The sequence below is a fragment of the Erinaceus europaeus genome, chromosome 7, assembly GCF_950295315.1.
Source record: "Erinaceus europaeus chromosome 7, mEriEur2.1, whole genome shotgun sequence".
Lineage (NCBI taxonomy): Eukaryota > Metazoa > Chordata > Mammalia > Eulipotyphla > Erinaceidae > Erinaceus > Erinaceus europaeus.
In genome coordinates, this window is record NC_080168.1 from 72,371,829 (window position 1) to 72,397,610 (window position 25,782).

General features: G+C 43.9%; 2 protein-coding genes across 4 annotated transcripts in view; one reads left to right on the top strand and one right to left on the bottom strand.

The window, feature by feature from the left end:
- PARP4 (poly(ADP-ribose) polymerase family member 4) overlaps window positions 1–1,417 on the bottom strand; it is a 123,899-nt gene extending 122,482 nt beyond the window's left edge. The window contains exon 1 of the mRNA XM_060193512.1: window positions 1,299–1,417. The gene's annotated coding sequence lies outside the window, so the exon portion shown is untranslated. The remainder of the gene's footprint in view (window positions 1–1,298) is intronic.
- Window positions 1,418–9,169: 7,752 nt separating this feature from the next.
- Window positions 9,170–25,782, top strand: part of CENPJ (centromere protein J) — a 56,293-nt gene continuing 39,680 nt past the window's right edge. The window contains exons 1-4 of one of the 3 annotated variants that reach the window (XM_060194743.1): window positions 9,170–9,270; window positions 13,697–14,193; window positions 16,604–16,727; window positions 19,566–19,859. In XM_060194743.1, the coding sequence (XP_060050726.1) occupies window positions 13,762–14,193; window positions 16,604–16,727; window positions 19,566–19,859 (850 nt within the window). In that variant the 5' untranslated portion in view covers window positions 9,170–9,270; window positions 13,697–13,761. Of the gene's footprint in view, window positions 9,271–10,163; window positions 10,291–13,696; window positions 14,194–16,603; window positions 16,728–16,962; window positions 17,620–19,565; window positions 19,860–25,782 lie in introns of those variants that run through there. The other 2 variants (XM_060194742.1, XM_060194744.1) reach the window with 2 other exon arrangements.

Consider the following 25,782-nt stretch of genomic DNA (forward strand, 5'->3'; position numbering starts at 1 on the left):
CCAGCCAGTCTATCTTGGCGTTACTCTCAATCGCACTCTGTCATTTCACGAACATCTCATAAAAACTGCAGCAAAGGTGGGCGCGAGGAATCACATCATTGCAAGACTGGCCAGCTCCTCATGGGGCGCGAGTGCTTCCACACTACGATCATCATCTCTGGCATTATGCTATTCCAATGCAGAATACTGTACCCCAGTATGGTTCCGTAGCCCCCATGCCCACTTGGTCGATTCCAAATTATATTTCCTCCATAAGGATCATTTCTGGAACCATCCGTTCCACCCCGGTTCCATGGCTGCCAGTTCTTAGCAACATCGCCCCTCCAGGTATTCGTCGGGATGTGGCATCATCTAAGTTCATTTCCCACGTCTACGCTCGACCGGACCTGCCAATATACGTGGATATCTTCGCCCACCCTGTCCAACGCTTGACGTCTCGTCACCCAATCTGGTCCCCTATGCCTACACTGAACTTCTCTGTTCCAGTCTCTTGGAAACAGAGTTGGCAGTCAGCTGAGGTAAAGAACAAACACCTCATCACAGACCCCTGCAAGCGTCAACCCGGCTTTGACCTAGCACGTTATGATTGGGCCCTCCTCAATCGCTATCGAACAGGCCATGGCCGGTGCACCGCTATGTTCCATCGCTGGGGAGCAAGAGACGACCCGAACTGCCCCTGGGGCTCCAGACAGACTATGACCCACATAGTCAACGACTGCCACCTCTCCAGATTCAAAGGAGGTCTCGAAACTTTACATCAGGCTCAACCTGACGCTGTTGACTGGCTACGGAAGAAGGGCAAACGCTAGAAGAAGAAGAATCCTGCACCTGCATGTGAGCCTTTCTGGGCCAGTCCCTTCCCCAGAGTCCATCCTCAGTGTTCCCTTGCCCAAGTCCATCCAGAGTCCCCCTCTCCAAGGGGTTCCGGTTCTGGTTCCCTCCCCAGTGCCAGGCCCAGCTCATTGTGCTCTCCCCAGGAATTTTGACCAGAGGCCCAGAGACACTTTCCCAAGAGGTCCAGCCTAATCTCCCCTCCCCCAAGTCCTGCCCTGAGACACTTCCACTAGGGATCCAGACCTGCGTCCCTTCCCTGGGTCGTGCCCAGAGATCCCACCCCAGGGCTTCGTCTAGTGTCCACTCTCCAAGGGACCTGCCCCACAGACCTCTCCCCATGAGAAGCGAGGACACAGTGACCCCTCCCCAGAGTGCCCGGCCCCGCCCCCCTCCTATGTTTCTCCCGCAGTGTGCCAATGGAAACAGCCCGGCCCCGAGCCCACCCGCCCAGCCCAGCCACGCACCTGCCGCAAAGCTCCGGAGTTATAGCCGCTTCCCTGAAAGTTCCAGCTCGGTCTCCAGCTCTGGGAGGAGGGTTAGGGCTTTGGGCACCGCTTCCCGGATCTGGCCTGGGCGGGGCGCGGGCGAGGCGCGGGCGGGGCGGCGCCTTCACTTCCTGGTTCCCGGGGCCCGCAGGGCTCTGGGCTATCCTCACCCTGCTGAGAGCTTCTGCGTTGTTGTTGTTGTTGTTGTTCTCCTACTTTCGTGTGTGTGTGTGTGTGTGTGTGTGTGTGTGTGTGTGTGTGTGTGTGTGTTGTTCTCCTACTTTCGTGTGTGTGTGTGTGTCTTTATTGGGATATTAATGGTTTACAGTAAAATAGAATAGTTTGTACATGTGTAACATTTCTCAGTTTTCCACATAACAATTCAACACCCACTAGGTCCTCCTTTGCCATCATGTTCCAGGACCTGAACCCACCCCCTCCACCCCAGAGTCTTTTACTTTGGTGCAAGTTCTGCTTAGTGTTTTCGCTTTTGATCTTTTTTTTTTTTTTCCAACTTTTTTGAGTGATATCATCCCATATTCATCCTTCTGTTTCTCACTTAACATGTTTCCTTAAAGCTCCATCCAAAAGGATGAAGAAGGTGAATACACCATTTATAATAGCTGAGTAATATTCCATTGTGTATATATATCACAAGTTTCTCAGCCAGTCATCTGTTGTTGGACACCTGGGTTGCTTCCAGGTTTTGGCTATTACAAATTGTGCTGCTAAGAACATATGTGTACACAGATGTTTTTGGATGGGTGTGTTGGGCTCCTTAGGATATATCCCCAGGAGAGGAATTGCAGGATCATAGGTTAGGTCCATTTCTAGCTTTCTGAGAGTTCTCCAGACTGTTCTCCACAGAGGTTGGACCAATTTACATTCCCACCAACAGTGCAGGAGGGTTCCTTTGACCCCACACCCTCTCCAGCATTTGTTGCTGCTACCTTTTCTGATGTATGACATTCTCACAGGAGTGAAGTGGTATCTCACTGTTGTCTTGATTTGCATTTACCTGACAATCAAAGACTTGGTGCATTTTTTCATGTGTTTCTCAGCCTTTTGGATCTCGTCTATTGTGAATTTTCTGTTCATATCCTCTTTCCATTTTTGTGTGGAGTCATTTGTTTTCTTATTGATTTTGATGAGCTCTATATTATATTTTGGTTATTAAACTCTTGTCTGATGTATGACATGTAAAGCTCTTCTCCCATTTTGTGGAAGGTCTTTTTGTTTGGGTGGTGGTTTCTTTTGCTGTGCATTCTTTCCTCCTCTCTTTCTTTCTTTCTTTCTCCTTTTTTTTTACCAGAGCACTGTTCAGCTCTCTTATGGTGGTGTGTGTGTGTGGGTGGGGGGTTGGACCTGTGATTTTGGAGCCTCATGCATTGAAAGTTTCTTTGAATACCTATTATGCTATTTACCCCCACCCAGGCTTTCCCTCCTTTTCTATTTTCTTTCCTTTTTTGTTCACTTCCTCCCTCCTCTTCTTCCTCTCTGTTCCTTTAGAAGGTGGGAGATGGGGGTGGGTAGACCTGGAGCACTGCACTACCACTCAGGAAGCTCCCCACAACCCTTTGGAGGGAATGGAAGTTTGAACTTGGGTCCTTACTCATGGCAATGTGTGCACTCAACTGGGTGTGCCACTGCTCACTCCCCTTCCTCTCTCTCCCTTTCTACCTCTCTCTTTCTCCACAGAAGACAAGACATGGAGATGGGGAAGACAGAGACACAGGAGAGACTCTGAAGTACTGTTTCACCAATCCAGAAGCTTCTCCCTGCTCCCAGGTGCTCTTGTGGGACCAGAGTTCAAACCTGAGCCCTTGAGCATGATAAAGCATGTACTCTACCAGGCAAGTTATCACCCCTGTGCCCCCACCGCAAAATGTCTTATGTTTCTTTTAGAAGAGGGAAGGGAGAAGGGTCCAAGAATTTAAGATGATTTTAGTCAAACTACTAGCTAAGTACTAAGCTAAAGAAACAGAAACTTGAGGGAGTTGGGCCTTAGCACAGCGGATTAAGCACACATGGTGCAAAGCGCAAGGACCAGTGCAAGGACCAGCGTAAGGATTTGTAAGGATCCCGGTTCAAGCCCCCAGCTCCTCACCTGTAGGGGAGTGGCTTCACAGGTGGTGAAGCAGGTCTGCAGTTGTCTTTCTCTTCCCTTCCTCTCTCCATTTCTCTCTGTCCTATCTTACAACAACAACAATAACTACAACAGCAATAAAAACAACAAGGGCAACAAAAGGGAATATATACAAACTTGAGACAACATGTAGGTAGTGTTTGCAATAATATTGTTCACTTTAAAAATTTTTTAAAAATATTTATTTCCTTTTGTTGCCCTGTTGTTTTATTGTTGTAGTTATTATTGATGTTGTTGTTGAATAGGACAGAGAGAAATGGAGAGAGGAGGGGAAGACAGAGAGGGGGAGAGAAAGATAGACACCTGCAGACCTGCTTCACCGCTTGTGAAGTGACGTCCCTGTAGGTGGGGAGCCAGGGGCTCCAACCGGGATCCTTACTCCAGTCTTTGCGCCACCTGCCCTTAACCAGCTGCACTACCGCCCGACTCCCTATTGTTCACTTTTTTATGTAGCACTCAAGGTCTTACACACACAACACCATTTTTTAAAAATTTACTTATAAAAATGATGCCCAACCTCAAATGTAAAGTTTTTTTTCCTTTTCTTTTTCTTTCTTTCTTTTCTTATGTGGTTTGTGGTTATGCCAGGGATTGAACCTAGGCTCTCTTGAGCTTCAGGCATAAAAATCTGTCGTATAAACTGCTATGCTATATACTCAGACCTCCCCAATGTAGTTGTTTTTGTTTGTTTTTAAATATTTTATTTTATTTATTCCCTATTGTTGCCCTTGTTGTTTTATTGTTGTAGTTATTGTTGTGGTTGGATAGGACCGAGAGAAATGGAGAGGAGGGGAAGACAGGGGGAGAGAAAGATAAGACACCTGCAGACCTGTTTCACTGCTTGTGAAGCAACTCCCCTGCAGGTGAGGAGCTGGGGGCTCAAACCCGGATCCTTACACCGGTCCTTGTGCTTTGTGCCACCTGCACTTAACTTGTGCTACCACCCAACTCCCGGTTTTTTGTTTTTGTTTTGTTTGTTTCTTTAATTTTCTTTCTTTTCTTCAAATCATTTTATTGGGGGAGTGTTAATTGTTTGCAGTGAAGGAAATATGCTGAGGCCTGAACCCCCTACCCACACAGAAAGAACTCATCTTGCTCAAACAGACTGAAAGAGACCAGAGCTGATCAAGAACAGGCAGACCCCTCCCCACACAGGGAAAACTTAGTTTGCTCCTATTTGCATATAACACACATCTGAGAGACCTCCTCAAGATCACCAGTTTTCTGGTGCTGCCCAAAATAGCCCTGAACCAAAACCCTATTAAAAACTCTTCCAGCTTACTGCAGGTGGGCAGGGGCTCTCCCCAGGCTTGGACTCTCATCTTATTGGGGGGAGGGGTGTCACTCCCCTGACAGCTGGGAGGGTTGTCCCTCTTAATTTGTCAGATTAAAATTTTTGTCTGCTCACCATACTCCTCTATATCTCATTTGTTTCTCACATTTCTAATAGTTTCTCACCTGCTGAGTAAGCAGTTTTGAGAATTATCTAGGCTTCATGTGAACACATGTATTAGAACTTTGTTTCTAAATATTTATTATTTTTAAATTTTGGTTAAATAATGAAATTAAGAGGGGAGAGGCAACACTGTTTCATCACTCATGAAGCTTCCCCCCTGCAGGTAGGGTCTGGGGGCTTGAACCCAGGTCCTTGTACACAATAATGCCACCAGGTATGCCACCACTGACCCCTATAGTAAAACTTTACCAGTTAAGACTTGAGTGATGAGGTTGATGATCCAAGGTGGAGTCTGTGTGCTAATCTACCTGTTTTTGATTGCTTGCTAAATCTGCTATCATGAGACCCACAGGCCCCCACCATTAACTAAATTTGAGGTCTCTAGACCTGACTCACTTATCAACTTCTCACTGGACTACCGAAACAACTGCACAGGCCAAGGTTATATTTAACCCAAGGCACAACACCTGACAACATCCATTCCTTATCAGGTATTCTCTCTGCAGCTGTGAAGAGTCAAAGCAGTGGGTGAAATTTCATGAGTGGTGAAGCAGGGCTACAAGTATCTTTGACTCTTTTACTATTTGTTTATTTATTTTACTATTTATTTATTTGCTTTCAGGGTTATCTCTGAGGCTTGATGCCTCCACTACGAATCCACTGCCCCTGGAGGCCACTTTTTCCTATTTTGTTGTTGGTATGCTTCTAATTCTGCTTCTAAAACCCCTTCTGTTTCATTGGTTTAATCCCCCTGCTTAACACTGTATTCTATTTACATAACCACTGGAAACTAAGCACCGCCCTGCCTGCAGGGCATTGGTTTAATCCCCACTAGTTCATGATGTCTTTTTGCTCCGCCCCCTCTCCTAGTACACCCTGATTTCCACCAGTCTTTTTTCGCTCCACCCTCTCTATGTCACATCCTGTTTCCACCCTACTTGGCTAGTATATATAAGGACAGGATTGTGATTAGAGATAGTTTAGATTGCGTTGCGTTTCACATGAATAAAGAATGAGCTGCGTACTACTCAGCCATGAGTCTCTAGTCGTCTCTCTCTCCCGCCAGCAAAGCTAGCCCGGCATTTTGTTACCCTTGTTGTTGTTGTTATTACTGTCACTGTTTAAGTTATTGTTGTTGGATATACAGAAAGAAATAGAGAGAGGAGGGGAAGATAAAGAGGGAGAGAGAGAGACCTGCAGACCTGCCTCACCGCCTGTGAAGCAACCCCTCTGTATGTGGGGAATTTGGGGCTCAAACTGGAATCCTTCTGCCAGTCAATCCCTGCACTTTGCGCCGTGTGCGTGTAACCCGCTGCATTATTGCCAGACCCCCCTTTTCCATTTTAGTTTATTTTATTTTTCATTGAATAAGACAAGAGAGAAATTGAGAAAGGAAGAGGAGATAAAGAGGAAGAGAGAAAGATAAGACACCTGCAGACCTGCTTTACTGTTTGTGAAATGTCCTCCCTGCAGGTGGGGAATGGGGGCTCAAACCCAGATCCTTTCGCTGGTCCTGTGTGTAGGAACTGAGCAAAAAGAAATAAATGTAAGATGATAAAATAATGAGACAAATGAACCTAGTCTCAGGCTACCTAAGGGTTAAGTAGGCAATTATAAGACAGGCCTGTCTCTGAGGAAGAAAGCAATCTCAGGAGTTAAAGCTGTAAACAGAGAATCTGGGGAATCTGGAAGGCAGGAGATAAATCCAAGGACAGACCCTGAGAAAACAGTCCTGGAGCGTAGGGTCTGGAGAAGGAGATAACCTCGAGGTCAAAAAGACCTCCTCCCCTTCCCTGCACCTGGGATCATAGATAACTACTGTTGTAAAACTGACATTGTATAGCTGAACCCTGTCACGTAGTCTGTAATCTGAAATGTATCTATATCCTAGTAGGACTTGGGTACAGGGTCGATTACCAGAGAGCTGGAGAGGCAGCCCCTCGGTAACTCGACCATAGACGGCTAGAATAAAGGCTCATTGCTTTTACATCACCCCAGTCTCTTGGTGCTTCCTTAGATTTGCAGTCCAACATGTGTACTTAGTGGGGTATGCCACTGCCTGCCCCCCCCCTTTTTTTTTTTTTTTACCAGAGCACTGTTCAACTCTGGCTTATGGTGGTGCAGGGGGACTGAGCCTGGGACTTTGGAGCCTCAGGGATGAGATAACTATTATTTGCATAACCATTATGCTATCTACCCCCAACTCCTCTCTTTTACTCTCTATCTCCCACTCACAATTTCTCTCTGTCTCTACTAAATAAATAAAGCCAGTGTAAATCACCCCCAGAACCTCAAGTCATCAGCCCACTTCTGAGGAGTTAAAAACTCTGATGATATTTAAAATATTTTAACTCATTTATTAATGAGAGAAATAGTATGAGAAAGAGAACTAAATAATAGATGCACTACTGGGGATTTAAGTCAGAACCTCTTGCTTGAGAGTCCAACACTGTATCCACTGCACCACCTTCTGGCCAGCAAGTTTTAAACCCGTCTCTCCTCTGGGTTCTATGTTTTCTCAATGCCACCCTATCATTGAATGTGGCAAAAGATCCATGAACAATGTGATACTATGTACTACATTAGAATTAAAATATAGGCACAAAAAGTAGAGGTCTATTCACTGTGTTTTAAGAAAATGATGTTGCTTTCAAGTTAAAGGGCTGTCTGCCATAAATGAAAATAAGTGTTCTGGTCCACATATGGCATATGAAATAATTATGGTATCATAGATTTCTTAGGTTCTTGTGTCTTCATTTAGAATGAAAAGTAAAAAGAAAAAAAGAAGCTAATTTTTTTTTCAAAAAAAACTCTCATACCTGAGACTCTGAAGTCCCTGGTTCAATCCCCAGCACCACCATAAACCAGAGCTGAGCAGTGTTTTTCATCTTTCTATTTCTTTCATAAATAAATTATTAAAAAAAAGAGAGAGAAACAAAATCAGGACCTTGATTTCGGGGAAGATTATTTTTGAAAGAGATAGCAAAATAATGTCAGCAATTCCTTTTTTTTTTTTTTTTAATGAAATGACAGAAAATAAACTCAGGTCTTGATGCATGCTGGAGAACCATTATTATTATTATTATTATTATTATTATTATATCTAACCCTCTCATATTAATGAGTGATTTATATGACTACAAGTTAATAGGAGTGTACATAAACACCACCCTTATTTTTATTTAAAAAACCTTTATTTATTTAAGCCAAAGCACGACTCAGCGCTGGCTTATGGTGGTGTTGGGAAGTGAGCCTGGAACCTTTGGTGCCTGAGGCATGAAACCTTTTGCAGAACCTTTATTTTCCCCTCCGCAGGCTGGAGAACCCTGAGTTGTTTCCCTGGTTCAACTTTTAATTACTTTTTTTTAAGCGCGTGTGTGTGTGGGGGGGGCAGGGTGGTGAGACCTAAGCACTGCATCACTCTCCATGGTGCTGCCTGAAGTGTCAGAGATGACATTACCCGGAAGTCTCCACCGCCTGGGACCGCGGGAACCTGAGGACCGAGGAGCAGAATAAATCTTCCCATATGCTTCTGAAAACAGCGGGCGGACTGGACATCGTAGGCCAAGTCGCACCCAGTGACAGAGAAAAACAGACCCAACAAGGAAAAGCCGCTGGAGATGCCTGGCGGTAGCGCGCCGGGTTAAGCGCATATAGTACAAAGTGCAAGGACCCACGCAAGGATCCCGGTTCGAGCCTCCGACTCCCCACCTGCGGAGGGGGGGGGGTGTCACTTCACAAGCGGTGCAGGTCTGCAGGCGTCTATCTCTCTCGCTCCTTTTCTATCTGTTCTCCCCTCTCGATTTCTCTCTGTCCTATCGAAAAAATAGCCACAGGAGCAGTGGATTCGTTGTGCAAGCATCCAGCCCCAGCGATTACCCTGGAAGCAAAAAAAAAAAAAAAGAGAGAGAGAGAAGGCAGAAAGAAAAAAAGAAATGCGGCTCAAACAGGGTGACTAGGAGAAAAAATCCACCCTGCGACAAGCGCGTCTCCAGGTTGTCAGCTGGGAGTCTGGGTCGCGCCCCCGCCAGAAGTTCGCAGGGGACCGTTGCAAATTTCAACACAGTCTGCGGCCTTAGCTGAAGGCGAGATGCGCCTCATCCCCTAGGTGACATCTGTCGCTATGATACATGGGAGATGTAGTTTTTGTGGTTTGTCTTTGTCGTGCGCAAGCGCAGAGAGGACCGTCCGGAACTACACTTCCCATCAGCTCTAGGTTCGGAGGGCGGAGTTGTTTTGTTCTGGGGGCGGGGTTCCGGCCGGAGGCGGTCAGTGTGGCGGCTTTTTCATAAGCGCTCAGGCGACGCGGGCTGGGTCCAAGTGGACTGAAGGTCCTGGCGTGCATGCCGGTAATGCTCGTGCTGGGGAGCTACAGGGACGAGATAGTGGCGGGGTTCGGGCCGGCCAAGCGAGCGAGGGGTCTGGTGCCTGGGGGTTTGTTTTCCCCGGCTCGGGAGCCCTACGTTTGCGCGTTGTCGTGGGGGTGGGGTGGGGTTGTCGCGAGCTGCTGGGCTTCGGGGGTTGGGGGCTGCGTTTCGGGGCCCCGGCCTGGGGCCTGTTCCCAGAGCCTTGGCTGAGCAGAGGGTGTCCCCCACCCCGCGGGGCCGCTTCCCGGAAAAGCACAACTTCCCTTTTTCAGGGTCTGGGGTCACTTTTGCACCCGGACTCATCCCAGGCTGCTGTGAAGACCGTCTACATTGCTCTCCAGGGCGGTGTCAAGGCTGCAGTTGGTTCCCAGCATGTATTGGATACCTGAGACTTCCCCGTCCACCTGCTGCTAATCCTTTCTTGGCAGTTTGCTGCTTTGTGCTCCTTTCCCGACGCCTGGTGTCACTGACAGGCTCAGGGGAAGCGGTATTTTTTTTTTTTTTAAGATTTTATTTATTCATGAGAAAGGAAAAGAGGACCAGACATCACTTGGTATTTGTGCTGGCAGGGATTGAACTCAGGACCTAATGCTTGAGAGTCCAGTGCTTTATCCATTGCACCACCTCCCGGACCACAACGATATCTTTTTTAAAAAAATTATTTTATTAGTGATTTAATATTGATCGACAGGATTGCGGGATAAGAGGGGTACAATTGATACAGTTACCACTACCAGAACTCTGTATCCCATCCCCTCCGTTGGAAGCTTTCCTGTTCTTTATCCCTCAGGGAGTATGGGCCCTGGATCATTATGGGGTGCTGAAGGTGGGAGGTCTGGCTTCTGTCATTGCTCAGGGAAGTGGTTTCTATCCTTCTGCGGCCGGCAACAGGCTTTCAGAACCAGTTCTGAAGTTGATGCGAAGCAGTGGAGGTTGTTCTGGGCTTGCCTCCTGGTGTGCTTGCACTTACCAGAACTCCAGTAGTTTATTTGTGAATGACTTGTAAGTGATTTGATAATCATATGCATGATCTTTAATTCCAGGAATCAAAATCCTTTGATTCAGCTCTGGCTTATGGTGTGTCTTTCTCTGTGTGTGTGTCTAGGGGGTGGGTGGGTGGTTTGAACCTGGGACTTTGGAGCCTCAGACATCACGGTCTCTTTGCATAACCATTTTGTTTTCTCCCTTGTTCCAGTATACATATATTTTTGCTTCCAGGGGCTCAGTGCCTGAACTACTGAATCCACTGCTCTTGGAGGCCATTTTTTCCATTTTGTTGTTGGCACTATCATTGTCATTGTATTTTGTTGTTATTGCTGTTGTTGTTGGATAGGACAGAGAGAAATGGATAGAGGAGGGGAAAACAGAAAGGGGGAGAGAAAGATAGACACCTGCAGACCCGTTTCACCGCTTGTAAAGCAATCCCCCTGCAGGTGGGGAACCAAGGCTGGAACCAGGATCCTTGCACTGGTCCTTGTGCTTGGTGCCATGTGTGCTTAACCCAGTGAGCCACCCACTGCCCAGCCCCCTCTCTGGTAGTTTTTAATGTCACAATATGACTTGAGCTTGTTCCTTTAAGTTCATCTTTTAAAGTTTCCTGCTAAGTTCATTGAGAGGGAGAGAGAGAACTAGAGCATCTCTGGAGCACATGTGATGTCAGGGATTGAACTCATGCTTATGGTCCAGCACCTTATCTACTGCACCACCTCCCTAAGGTCATTAAATTTAACCAGGGTTACTGGTTTTTTGGTGAAACACTGCTACCTGTTCTGATAAGTCTTGCAGTTAATTCAAAAGTAATTGGAATTACTTTGCATGGAGCATTTAAGAAAACAAAGCAAGAATAACAACAACAACAACAAAAAAACTATACTTGGATAATAGATAACCAATAAAATGCCCTAGTCTCAACAGGTCAAATGCGTACATCAGTGTGGTCACTGCCCATGCATGACAAATACACCTGTGAAAGCAAAAGTCCTTTCCCAGTTTACTGGGAAGCCACAATTCTTACTTCTGTGAGTATGGACTGAGTTTGCCTGCTTCTGAGCTTTATAGTGAGCGGAAATACAAAGCTTGTATTTATACCAGACTTTTACTCAACACTTATCCATATAGCAGTGGTTTTAAAAAAATTGCTTGGAATTGTGTGGAGTTATACCCCTCCTACCTTATGGTTTTGTTAATTAATCCTTTCTTAAATAAAATAAAAAAAAATTGCTTGGTAGCTATTATTCTCAGAGTTTGAGGTCAGTGGAAAACAAACAAACAAACAAACAAAAAATCACACTGCCATTTAAAAAAGAAAGGGGGGTTGGGCTATAGTGCAGTGTGTTAAGCGCACATGGTGTGAAACTCAAGGACTGGCGTAAGGATCCCGGTTTGAGCCCCTCGGTTTTCCACCTGCTGGTATGGGGGTCACTTCACAAGTGGTAAAGCAGGACTGCAGGTGTCTTTCTCTCTCCCTGTCTGTCTTACCGCCCTTTCTCCATCTCTCTCTGTCCTATCCAACAACAACAACAGCAATGACAACAACAATAATAACCACAATAATAATAAAAACGGGCAACAAAAAGGAAAATAAATAAAAATAAAAGCTTTATTAACTGAGGAGAGAGAGAACGAACTAGAGCATCACTCTGGCACATAGTATTCTGGGGCTTGAACCTGGGATGTCTTACTTATGAGTCCAATGCTTTATTCACTGAACCACCTCCTAGGTTGGACTGCCAGTTTTGTGTTTGGCTATTAAATAGTTTGTTAGCATTTTTTTAAAAAAAATATGCATTTTACTTATGAGAGAGAGGAGGAGGAGCTGCCCAAGCACTTGCAGCACTGCTTCACCACTCACAAAGCTTTCTCCTTGTAGGTTGGGACTTTATTTTATAGGACAGAGACAAGTCAAGAGGGAAAGGGGAGATAGAGAGAGGTGGCACAGTGCATAAAGCTTCTCTCTTGCACTCTAATGCAATGATCTTACATGAAAGTCTTCAACAAAATAAATAAAAGTAAAAAAGATTGGGGCCGGGTGGGGGGAGATAGCATAATGATTATGTAAAGAGACTCTTGTGCCTGAGGCTCCAAAGTCCCAGGTTCAAACCCCCCACACCACCATAAGCCAGAGTTTAGCAGTGCCCTGGTAAATTTAAAAACAAAACAAGGGGGTCGGGCGGTGGGCAGTGGGTTAAGCACACATGGCGCAAAGTGCAAGGATCGGCGTAAGGATCCCGGTTGGAGCCCCCGGCGGTGAAGCAGGTCTGCAGGTGTCTATCTTTCTCTCCCCCTCTCTGTCTTCCCCTCCTCTCTCCATTTCTCTTTGTCCTATCCAACATTGAACAACATCAACAATGTTAATAATAATAACCACAACGAGGCTACAACAACAAGGGCAACAAAAGGGGGAAAAATGGCCTCCAGGAGCGGTGGATTCATGGTGCAGGCACCGAGCCCAGCAATAACCCTGGAGGAAAAAAAAAAAAAATACAAAAGAAAACGGGTGAAATAACTCATCTTTGCTAAGTATTTGTGACCTAGGTTTAAGTCTGGCCCCACCGCATTGAAGGAAACTTTAGTGCTATGGTATGTCTCTCTGTCTGTCTTTCTATCTCTTTCTTCCACTGTCTTTATCTAAAAAGCAAAACAAACTCCTAGAAAGCAGAAATCAGTCTCCATTTTTTTTTAGATTCTTTTGTATACTCCCTCCATTTAAGCTTTCAAGCTCTTCTGGACCCAGACAATCTCATTAAAGTTGTTGTGACCTTTGTTAAATTCCCAAATCAGTTTTCGTGATTTAATGAATCTAACACTAATTAACATTAAATGCTCTTAACAGTCCTTCCTTGAAGCTTTTTCTTCATTGATCTTCCTGGAAACTTCACTTTTTAGTGCCTTTTCTTTGATGTCCACCATCAGTCCCTTAATAATCTCATCCACGGGGTCAGGCGGTAGCGCAGCGGGTTAAGTGCACATGGTGGCAAAGCGCAAGCACCGGCTTAAGGATCCCGGTTCAAGCCCCCAGCTCCCCACCTGCAGCAGGTTTGCTGGTGTCTATCTTTCTCTCCCCCCTCTGTCTTTACTTCTCTCTCCATTTCTGTCCTATCCAACAATGATGACATCAGTAACAATAACTACAACAACAATATAAAAGGGAAAATAAATATATAATAATCTCATCCTTTGTCAAGGCTTTAAATATTGCCTGTTATCAACACTTATGCTTCATGAAGCCCTTGTACAGGGACTCCATTCTTGTACCTCTAGCTGCTACATGATATGTTTACCAGGATGTTTAATAAGGTTCTTAAGATCTCTCTCTCTCTTGTATATGAACTAATAGTTTTTTGCACTGGGTGGAGGTTTGGACAAATGGCTTTGACTAATACTTTTATTGGTTATCTTCTTTCTGCAGGTGTTGGAAATAACCCACTTTACATTACTTAAGTACAATAGCATCACTAGACTAAAGTTTTCCTGATGTCAACCTTCTCAGAGTTAAACAATGGGCAGAACTTCTTAGCCCAGTGGATGAGCAATTCTTCTCGAGCTGGGGTCATATTAAATCGTGAATTTCCTATTCTGGAAGCAGACAAAGAGAAGCAAGCAGCCCTGAACATTTTTACCAGCTTTTCTGTTAAAGCCACAGATTTCTCAAATAGCTTCAGCTTTGCAAGTGAAGAAGATTCACTTGAAGGACAGAAACTGGATTCCAACAGCCCTTACAAACTCCAATCAGATATGCCCGAAACACATCCAGTCTTTGTATTAACCAAAAAGGAGCCCCAGGTTGTGGCATGTCCAGATGCTCCAGGACACTGGGAAGGTACCAACAATGACTTTACCTCAGAGCCTGTCAGTGATTCCAAAGAAGTGGCTTATAAAGACCCACTTTTTAAAAAGCTTGAACAGGTACAGCAGCATTTGACCTAATGTCTACATATGTGAAATTCTGTGAAATCCTCGGTATATGAAGCTTTACATATTCTATACATTATATATGTAATATGTATAAATAGTACTTAGAATCTTTTACTCTACCTCATTTGGTAAAGAATAAATTATAAAGGTTGATCCAATACCTGGGGGAAATTATACATAATGTAGTGGTACTTATATATTGCTTTAAGAATCAAAGGAACCTGGGTTCAAATCCCCAGTCCTCACCTGCAGGGGGAAAGCTTCACAAATGGTGAAACAGGGCTGCAGGTGGCTCTCTGTCTCTTTATCTCCCCCTTCCTCTCGATTTCTGGCTGTCTCTATCCAATAAATAAAGACAATAAAAAAAACATTAAAAAAAAGAATTAAAGGATTTGGAGGCTGGGCCGTGGCATACCCAGTTGAGCATACACATTACCTTGTGTGGAGACCTGGGTTCAAAGCCTGCAGGGTGGAAGCTTCATGAGCAGTGAAGCAGGTCTGCAGGTCTATATCTTTCTCTGTCCCTCTGTATCTCTCCCTCCCTCTCAATTTCTCTGTCCCATTAAATAAAAAGAAAAAAATGGCCACAGGGAGTGGTGGATTTGTAGTGTCTGCATCAAGTCCCAATGGCAACCTTGGTGACCAAAAAAAAAGAGCCAAAGGATTCATAACACTTTTGTTTCTTAGCTGAGATAATTGATATGGCTTCCTTCATTAAAAAAGATTCATGGGGGCCTGGTGGTAGTGCAGTGGGTTAAGCGTACATGGTGCAAAGTACAAGGACTGGCATGAGGATCCTGGTTCGAGCCCCTGGCTCTCCACCTGCAGGGGGGTCACTTCACAAGTGGTGAAACAGATCTTTAGGTGTCTATCTTTCTCTCTCTCTTCCTGTCTTCCCCTCCTCTCTTGATTTCTCTCTGTCCTATCCAACAACAACTGCAGTAACAAGGACAAGGGCAACAAAAATTAGAAAAAAGTGGCTCCCAGGAACAGTGGATTTGTAGTGCAGGAACTGAGCCCCAGTGATAACCCTGGAGGCAAAAAAAAAAAAAAAATCCGTTTTAGAGTTTTAGAGACAGGTTTTGTTTTTTAGGAGTCCTTCTTTGGAAATACTGGAGAAGACAGGAGATGAAGGGGGTGGGGGTTCTGCATAAATGGTTTTTTAACATAATGGTTCTGCAAAAAGCTTTTCATTCTGGGGCTGGGTGGTGGCATACCTGGTTGAGTGACATGTTACAATATGCAAGGACCCAGGTTCAAGCCCCATGTCCCCACCTGCAGAGGGAAAGCTTTGTGAGTGGTGAAGCAGTGTTACAGGTGTCTCTCTGTCTCTCTCCCTCTCTGTCACCCCCTTCCATCTCAATTTCTGGCTGTCTCTATCCAATAAATAAATAAATAAAGATTAAGATAAAAAAGCTTTTCATACTTGAGGCTCCAAAGTCTGGGATTCAGTCCCCTGTACCATCACAAGCCAGAGCTGAGCAGTGCTCTTGGGGAGTTTGGGGGAGAGGGGCTAAAAGACATAAGATGGGAGAAAATAAAATCAGTGTAAGGAGCAGTGATCAATGAAGAAATGTAAAGCTACCTTAGTAAAGATAATTTTTAAAAATTTAATTATAAAAAGGAAACACTGACAAAACCATAGGATAAGAGGGGTACAGCTCCACACAATTCCCACCACCAGAACTCCATATCCCATCCCCTCCCTTGATAACTTTCCTATTCTTTAACTCTCTGGGAGTATGGACCCAAGGTAATTGTGGGATACAGAAAGTGGAAGGTCTGGCTTCTATAATTGCTTTCCCACTGAACATGGGCGTTGACAGGTCGATCCATACTCCCAGCCTTTCTCTTTTTTTTTTTTTCCTCCAGGGTTATTGCTGGGCTCAGTGCCTGCACCATGAATCCACTGCTCCTGGAGGCCATTTTTCCCCCTTTTTGTTGCCCTTGTTGTTGTAGCCTCGTTGTGGTTATTATTATTATTACCATTGTTGATGTTGTTCATTGTTGGATAGGACAGAGAGAAATGGAGAGAGGAGGGGAAGACAGAGAGGGGGAGAGAAAGATACCTACAGACCTGCTTCACCGCCTGTGAAGCGACTCCCCTGCAGGTGGGGAGCCAGGGGCTCCAACCGGGATCCTTACGCTGGTCTTTGCACTTTGCGCCACGTGCGCTTAACCCACTGCGCCACTGCCTGACCCCTCCCAGCCTGTCTCTCTTTTTCCCTAGTGTGGAAGGCCTCTCGGGAAGTGGAGCTCCAGGACATATTGGTGGGGTTGTCTGTCCAGGGAAGTCAGGTTGGCATCATGTTAGCATCTGGAACCTGGTGGCTGAAAACAGAGTTAATATATAAAGCCAAACAAATTGTTGACTAAGTAAAGATAATTTTATGTTTACAAGCTGAAAGAGGAACAACAGAAGAAGCAACAGCAACTGAAGAGGCAACAGTTAGAGCAACTGCAGAGACTCATGGAGGAACAAGAGAAGCTGCTCACTATGGTGTCTGGGCCACACAAACTGCCAGGTATTTCTAATTTGCAGAGGACCTGTCGTTCGTATAATGATAGATAGATGCAGATTAAAAAAATATTAGCGATTCGATAGTGATTTACAAAATTACGTGTCAGCAGGGGTATAATTCCACACCATTCCCACCACCAGAGTTTTTTTTCTTTTCATTTATTCCCTTTTGTTGCCCTTGTTTTTATTGTTGTAGTTATTGATGTCGTAGTTGTTGGATAGGACAGAGAGAAATGGAAAGGGGGAAAGATAGGGGGAGAGAAAGACAGACACCTGCAGACCTGCTTCACTGTCTGTGAAGCAACTCCCCTGCAGGTGGGGAGCCGGGGGCTCAAACTGGGGTCCTTATGCCGGTCCTTGCACTTTGCGCCACATGCGCTTAACTGCTGCACTGCCGTCTGACTCCCAGCCACCAGAGTTCTGAATCCCAAGTTCCTCCATTGCCCACCACCATGGTTCTCCTGAGGTTGCAAATATAGATTAATTGTCATCTTTACAACTATCCATCTACATTTGGACATATTTGCCCCCTTTTTCTTCCAGGTCCAGTCCTCTCTTCCTCTCCAAGCCACACATGACCCTATTACTACATCCAAATATCTCTCTTCTTTTTTGTCCCATCTCTCTGGGACAATGGAGCTGGAGTTCAGAGCCCTCTTATCCTCTTCCTCTCACTTCTTGCCCACTGGGAGTATGGATCAAAGTTGTTTTGGGGGTATAGAAGGTAGGAATTCTGGCTTCTGTAATTGCTTCTCTGCTGGAATTGGGCATTGGCAGGTTGATCTATACCCTCAGCCTGTCTCTTTCTTTCCCTAATGGGACAGGGCTCTGGAGAGGTGAGGTTCCAGGACACATTGGTGAGGTCATCTGTCCAGAGAAGTCAGGGTGTAATCATGGTAATGCAGATTTTTCTGTTACTCTCTTTCACATGTAAAATCCAGTTTCTATAGGGTCCAGATAGCTGGGAATTGGAGAATTGGGACTACATTGGGATACATGTGGCGTTGCCATTGGAGCAGGTGTGCCTAATTTAAGGCACTCACAAGTATTTGCTAAGTGAAGTTTTAAAAGGACTTAGCAGAGTGAATGATCTAGAGCCAAATTTGGTTCAAGGCTATGGTTTTACAAGTTCCCTCTGATAATTGTCCAAGTACTGAGGTTCAGAAAGGTAGAGAACACTTAGCCCAGAGCAGAAGAATTAGATCAGTGCTAGAGCTCTGGATTTGCAAACATGTGGTCCTGGTTCAATCCTTAGCACTGCATATACCAGAGTATTATTCTGGCCTCTCTCTTTGTTTTCCTCCCCCTTTCACGAAATAAATAAAATAAATCTAAAAAAAAAATAATGAAGGGGATAGGCGGGTTATGTGCACATGGCATGAAGTACAAGGACTGGTGTAAGGATCCCGGTTCAAACTCCTGGCTCCCCACTTGCAGGGGGCTTGCTTCACAACTGGTGAAGTAGGTCTGCAGGTGTCTATCTTTGACTCCCCTTCTCTGTCTTCCCCTCCTCTCTCCATTTCTCTCTGTCCTGTCCAATAACATCAACCACAGCAATGTTAAACAACAAGGGCAACAAAAGGGAAAATAAATAAAAAAGAAAAAGAAAAAAATATAGAGATTCAGCTTACTTACTACATATGGAAAGAGGAGTGAGAAGTTATAGTGTCAGGGCTTTTTTTGTCTTTTTTTTTGTCCATGAGGGTTATCCCTGGGGCTTGGTGTCTGCACGACTCTACTGTCCTTGAACACAGTGCCTTAGACTATAGAGTATATAGAGTATCACTCCTAATGGTGGCCATAATATCATATATTTATGGTGAGAGATAGAAATAGAGGGAGAGAGGGGTTCGGGCGGTGGCGCAGTCGGTTAAGTGCACATGGCGCTAAGCGCAGGGACCGGCGTAAGGATCCCGGTTCGAGCTCCCGGCTCCCCACCTGCAGGGGAGTCGCTTCATGGGTGGTGAAGCAGGTCTGCAGGTGTCTATCTTTCTCTCCCCCTCTCTCTGTCTTCCCCTCCTCTCTCCATTTCTCTCTGTCCTATCCAACAACAAAGCAACGTCAACAATGGCAATAATAACCGCAACGAGGCTGCAACAACTAGGGCAACAAAAAGGGGGAAAAAATGGCCTCCAGGAGCGGTGGATTCATGGTGCAGGCACCCAGCCCAGCAATAACCCTGGAGGGAAAAAAAAAAAAAGAAATAGAGGGAGAGAGAGCCACCACACACAGAGAGAAAAGGATAGGTATCTGCAGTATTGCTCTACCACTTATGAAGCTTCCCCCCATAGGTGCAGACCAGGTACTTGAACCCAGCTCCTTCCTTGCACATGGCAACATTTGTGCTCTGGTGAGTGAGCCACCACCTGGCCCCGCCAGTTATTGTTATTATATATATATATATGTGTGTGTGTATATATATATATATATACATATATATATATATATATGTATGTGTATATATATATATTTATTTTTAAGATGTTGGAGCCTCATGTATATCAGTTTGCACCTGGGTGAAATTTAAAATTTTTTATTTCAGAGATCTACATAGAGAGGTCGGAAGAGATATACCATAATACTGCTCCACCATCAGTGCTGTTGCTCCAGCTTGGTGGTGACTAAAGAACTGGGTAGACTTAATTAAAATTGTGCAAGGCTTGCTTTGGAAATTTCAAAGGTCAGAATTTTGTTAAGCAGTTAAATAATAAAGGAAAAAAGTGAAAAAGAAAAAAAGTTCTTCTATCACTTAGGAGAAGACTTGGTGGTGGTAGTTACTAGGAGACATAAGAGAAAATGTTACAGAAACTCACCTTTGTTGCTCTTTTCCTTTAATTGCAAGCTGTAACTCTACTTCCTAATGATCAGAACCAAAAGAATAGACCTCCAGAAAATCCTACTGCTGTAGAGAAAGCCACAGCTTCTTTACCATCATATATTTACCAGAATCAAAACCAAGAAAAGATGCACTCTTCCAACATGTTTTTCGATGAACAGAACAACGTTTGTAGAATTACTCATCAAGATCTTGTCCCATCTTCAAAAAATGATGCATCTAATTCATTTTATGTGGGAAAACATCAAGAAACACTTGTGAAAAATAATACAAAGGAAGAAAACCATAACCATCCTACAGGTGAGTTACCTACTTACATCTCTCTCTTCTGTACTTAATTAGCAGTGTAACCAAGTCCTTAAACAAAAAATCCTTACTGCATTTTTTTTTTTTTTTGTCCCATTGCATATATTTTAAAGGCAAAGAAAGACACTACAGCAGCAAGGGCAACAAAAGGGAAAAAATAAATAAAATTAAAAAAAATAAAAAGAAAAAGAAACAAAGAAAGACACTACAGCACCAAAAGTTCCTTCAATGCAATGGGAATCAGGTTCAAACCTAGGTTGCACATACATGGCAAAAGCAAGACACTCCATATGAGTTATTTCCCCAGTCCTGTCCCTTTAAATTTTAAATTGTAAGGCCCCTACACTTGACACAGCCACTGTATCTGAATTGGACACAGCTGGACACAGAATCTGTGATTTTCCAAGAGAAATCTACCTTTTCTGACTTCAGTCCTTGCCAGGTTTATAACCCTATAAGTCTTCAAAAAGGAAGGTAAGAGGTTCAGCACACACCAATATCTTTGAGAGCTAAGAAATAGTTTGGGGTTGATTGAAAATGTGTTTGCTGGTCAGGGTGGGCAATATGATAGAAGATGTAACGTGTGAGAAATAGGTTGGTATTGGGAGTTATTAAAAAAATCCATTTCTTTTCACTATCGACTGTAATTCTAGCACCCAAAGCACGTCTGTCAGAGAACTAGCACTCTGATGATAGACATCTGGGGAGCTCTCAGGCATTTCTATGTGCCCAAGCTTCATATTTTAAAACCTTCTGTAGTCATAGAGAATTATGTAATAATATTGTGTTCTTTTTTTTAAAAAATATTAATTAGGGAGTCAGGCTGTAGCGCAGCGGGTTAAGCACAGGTGGCGCAAAGCACAAGGACCGGCATAAGGATCCCGGTTCGAGCCCCGGCTCCCCACCTGCAGGGGAGTCGCTTCACAGGCCGTGAAGCAGGTCTGCAGGTGTCTATCTTTCTCTCCTCCTCTCTGTCTTCCCCTCCTCTCTCCATTTCTCTCTGTCCTATCCAATAACGACAACAACAATAATAACTACAACAATAAAAAAACAACAAGGGCAACAAAGGGAATAAATAAATAAAATAAATAAAATAAAGATACAGACAAAAAAAATTTATTTATTCCCTTTTGTTGCTCTTGTTGTTTTATTGTTGTGTTATTATTGTTGCTATTGATGTCGTTGTTGTTGGATAGGACAGAGAGAAATGGAGAGAGGAGGGGAAGGCAGAGGGGGAGAGAAAGACAGATACCTGCAGACCTGCTTCATCACTTGTGAAGCGACTCACCTGCAGGTGGAGAGCCGGGGGCTCGAACTGGGATCCTTATGTCAGTCCTTGTGCTTTGTTCCATGTGCGCTTAACCCGCTGCGCTACCACCCAACTCCCTAATATTGTGTTCTTTATTTACTCAACGTGGCAAATGCATCTGGTGCATTCTAGAGTTTTCATGAGCACAATTTTAATGGCTATCATTCTGCAAGGCATCAAATAATTTATCAATAATATTCTTGTGGTAGGTCATAGTTTGTTTTTTTTCTTATATTTTTAATTTAAATTTTCATTTTTCATGAATATGTTCTTTTGAGTAAGTTAGGATTGTCTTATTTCCAGTTTAGAGTTAATTACTTGACTTGAAAGGTCAAATGTCCTTTTTAATAATACCTTTTTTTTGTTTTAAATTTTTTATTATCTTTATTTATTGGATAGAGATAGTCATAAATCAAGAGAGAAGGGGAAATAGAGAGGAAGAGAGACACCTGCATCCCTGCTTCACCACTCTTGAAGCTTTCCCTCTGCAGGTGGGGGCCGGGGGCTTGAACCTGGGTCCTTGTGCATTGTAATAAGTGCTCAGTCAGGTTTGCCACCACCTGACCCCCAACAATACCTTTTGTTTTGGAAAATTTCCAGTATCTATCCAGGAAAGTTGAAACACTTTGATTCATTGATTTTTAGCATAATTAGAAATAGTAGAGCTAGTTTTAGCTAGTATAACTAATATAATTGAAACTGATTGCTGGGTATAACTACCATCAAATTCAATAGTAAATATTTCATCATATTTATTTTGTGTATGTTTGTATGTGAGTATACCTATATCTATAGCTTTGTCTGCATTTCTGTGTATGTAATTTGCTGAATCATTTTACTACAAGTAGTATACAGATAATTGTTTCAGGATTCAGCATACATCAAGTAAGTATCAAGACATTTTAAAATTTATAACCACAATACTATTGTTCTATGTAAGGACAGTAATAATCCTTAAACATTCAAATCTATTTTAGAATTCTCACATCATAAAAATTTCTTTTTTTAAAATATTTTTATTTTTTTAAAACATTTTTTTATTGTCTTTATTTATTGGATAGAGACAGCCAGAAATTGAGAGGGAAAGAGGTGATAGAGAGTGAGAGAGACAGAGAGACACCTGCACTACAGCTTCACCACTTGTGAAGCTTTCCCCTTGCAGGTGGGGACTGGGGGCTTGAAACTGGGTCCTTGTTCACTGTAATGTGTGCGCTCAACCAGGTGTGCCACCACCCAGCCCATTAAAATTTCTTTTAAAGGTGTATTTACTTATTTATTTATTTTTTGCCTCCAGAATTATTGCTGGGGCTTGGTGCCTGCATCACAAATCCACTGCACCTGGAGACTATTTTTCCCATTTTGTTGCCCTTGTTGTTACTCTTGTTGTTGTCATTATTATTGTTGTCATCACTGTTGTTGTTGGATAGGACAGAGAGAAATAGAGGAGGGGAGACAGGAGGAGAGAAAGACAGATACTTGCAGACCTGCTTCACTGTCTGTGAAGTGACCCCCCTGCAGGTGAGGAGCCAGGGGCTCGAACCGGGTTCCTTATACTGGTCCTTGCGCTTCACTCCATATGTGCTTGACCCACTGTGGATGCATTACATTTAGTTATCATTTTTCATTTAAAAAATTGTTTATTTTTTAATTTTTTGATAATTTATTTACAAAATTATAAGACAATAGGGGTATAATTCCATACCTTTCCCACCACCAGAATTTTTTTTTTTTTTTTCCCCCTCCAGGGTTATTGCTGGGCTTGGTGCCTGCACCATGAATCCACCGCTCCTGGAGGCCATTTTTTCCCCCTTTTGTTGCCCTTGTTGTTGTAGCCTCGTTGTGGTTATTATTATTGCCATTGTTGATGTTGTTCGTTGTTGGATAGGACAGAGAGAAATGGAGAGAGGAGGGGAAGACAGAGGGGGAGAGAAAGATAGACACCTGCAGACCTGCTTCACCGCCTGTGAAGCGACTCCTGCAGGTGGGGAGCTGGGGGCTCGAACCGGGATCCTTACGCCCGTCCTTGCGCTTTGCGCCACATGCGCTTAACCCACTGCGCCACCACCTGACCCCCACCACCAAAGTTTTGTGTCCCTGTTCCCTACACTGGAAACTGCATTCATTCTCCCAAGATCACAGATACGGGTTGACTATTATTTCTATAACTATCTTTTTTTAAAAAAAATTTTTATTTATAAAAAGGAAACGTTAACAAAACTATAGGATAAGAGTGGCAGAACTCCACACAGTTCCCACCAGATCTCCATATCCCACCCCCTCCCCTGATAGCTTTCCTGGGAGTATGGACCCAAGGTCATTGTGGGTTGCAGAAGGTGGAAGGTCTGGCTTCTGTAATTGCTTCCCCGCTGAACATGGGTGTTGACAGGTCGATCCATACTCCAGCCTGCCTCTCTCTTTCCCTAGTAGGGTAGGGCTCTGGGGAAGCAGAGCTCCAGGACACATTGGTGGGGTCTTCAGTCCAGGGAAGGATGGCCGGCATCCTGATGGCATCTGGAACCTGGTGGCTGAAAAGAGAGTTAACATACAAAGCCAAACAAATTGTTGACCAATCATGAACCTAAAGGCTGAAATAGTGCAGATGAAGAGTTGGGGGCCCCTCCATTTTGTAGATAGCTACTAGGCATGTTTTAGTTATATTCCAAAGAGACTGTAGCTATACTAGTTTTTTTTTTTTTACTATGTATTTTTATATATTTGCCCATTTTTTTCCTTATGATCCTGCCTTCTCTTTCCCTAAGTCACACCTACTACTTCTGAGTGTCCTTCTCCTTCCCTCCCCCCCTTTTTGGATCCTGATGTAATTGGATTTTATTGCCCTCTAGTCATCTTCCCTAACATTTCTTCCCCTCTGGGAGTATGAACCAAAATTCTTTATGGGGAGCAGAAGGTAGGAGTTGTGGCTTCTGTAATTGCTTCTCCACTGGACATGCGTATTGGCAGGTTGATCCATAACCCCAGCCTGTTTCTATCTTTCCCTAGTGGGCTGGAGCTCTGGAGAGATGAGGTTCTGGGACACATTGGTGAGACTGTTGGCCCAGGGAGGTCAGGATGAAATCATAGTAGCATCTGCAACTTGGTGGCTGAAAGGCAGTAAGATATACAGCAGGACAAAATGTTTAATGAACAGAAACCAGAAAGTAGAAACAAGTAGAAACAAGGTCCATCCCAAGATTGGCTGAAAACGGTGAAGTCACCATTTTTTATAGCTGAGTAGCATTCCATTGTGTATATATACCACAACTTGCTCAGCCACTCATCTGTTGCTGGACACCTGGGTTGCTTCCAGGTTTTGGCTATTACAAATTGTGCTGCCAAGAACATATGTGTACACAGATCTTTTTGGATGGGTGTGTTGGCTTCCTTAGGATATATCCCCAGGAGAGGAATTGCAGGATCATAGGGTAGGTCCATTTCTAGCCTTCTGAGAGTTCTCCACAGAGGCTGGACCAATTTACATTCCCACCAGCAGTGTAGGAGGGTTCCTTTGACCCCACACCCTCTCCAGCATTTGCTGCTGTTACCTTTTCTGATGTATGACATTCTCACAGGAGTGAAGTGGTATCTCATTGTTGTCCTTACCTCATTTTTTAAAAAAATATTTATTTATTTATTCCCTTTGTTACCCTTGTTGTTTTATTGTTGTAGTTATTATTGTTGTTGTTGTTGTATAGGACAGAGAGAAATGGAGAGAGGAGGGGAAGACAGAGAGGAGGAGAGAAAGATAGACACCTGCAGACCTGATTCACCGCCTGTGAAGCGACTCCCCTGCAGGTGGGGAGCCGGGGCTCGAACCGGGATCCTTATGCCGGTCCTTGTGCTTTGCGCCACCTGCGCTTAACCCACTGCACTACAGCCCGACTCCCACCTCATTTTTGTTTAATCGAGAAAAATTCATGTGATTTTTATTGTTAACCTTAACATTTTGAAGACTATTACTTTTTTTAAAAAAAAATCTAGGGCATTGTTTTAAAACAAGTCCAATAAAGAAATTAAAAAGCTCTCTCCCTCTATCCCCCCTCCCTTCTCAATATCTGGCTGTCTCTATCCAATAAATAAGTAGAGTTAATACAAAAAATAATGAAAAAAATAAAAGAAATTAAAAAGAGGACCTAGTGGGGGTTGAATTTTTTTTTATTTATTCCCTTTTGTTGCCCTTGTTTTATTGTTGTAGTTATTGTTGTTATTGATGCCATTGTTGAATAGAACAGAGAGAAATAGAGAGAGGAGGGGAAGACAGGGGGAGAGAAAGAGAGACACCTCAAGACCGGCTTCATAGCATGTGAAGTGACTCCCGTGCAGGTGGGAGCCGGGGGCTCTAACCGGGATCCTCATGCCGGTTCTTGCGCTTTGCGCCACGTGCGCTTAACCTGCTACGCTACCGCCCGACTCCCCGGGGGTTGAATTTTTATGTGGAAAACTGAGAAATATTACACATGTACAAACTATTGTATTTTACTGTTGACTGTAAAGCATTAATCCTCCATTAAGGAAATTAAAAAAAAAAGCCCATGATAGTTCAAAAATTACATAAAATTTTATTTGCATGCTGACTTGTAAAATTCTCATGTTAAGATTTTATTATGCTTT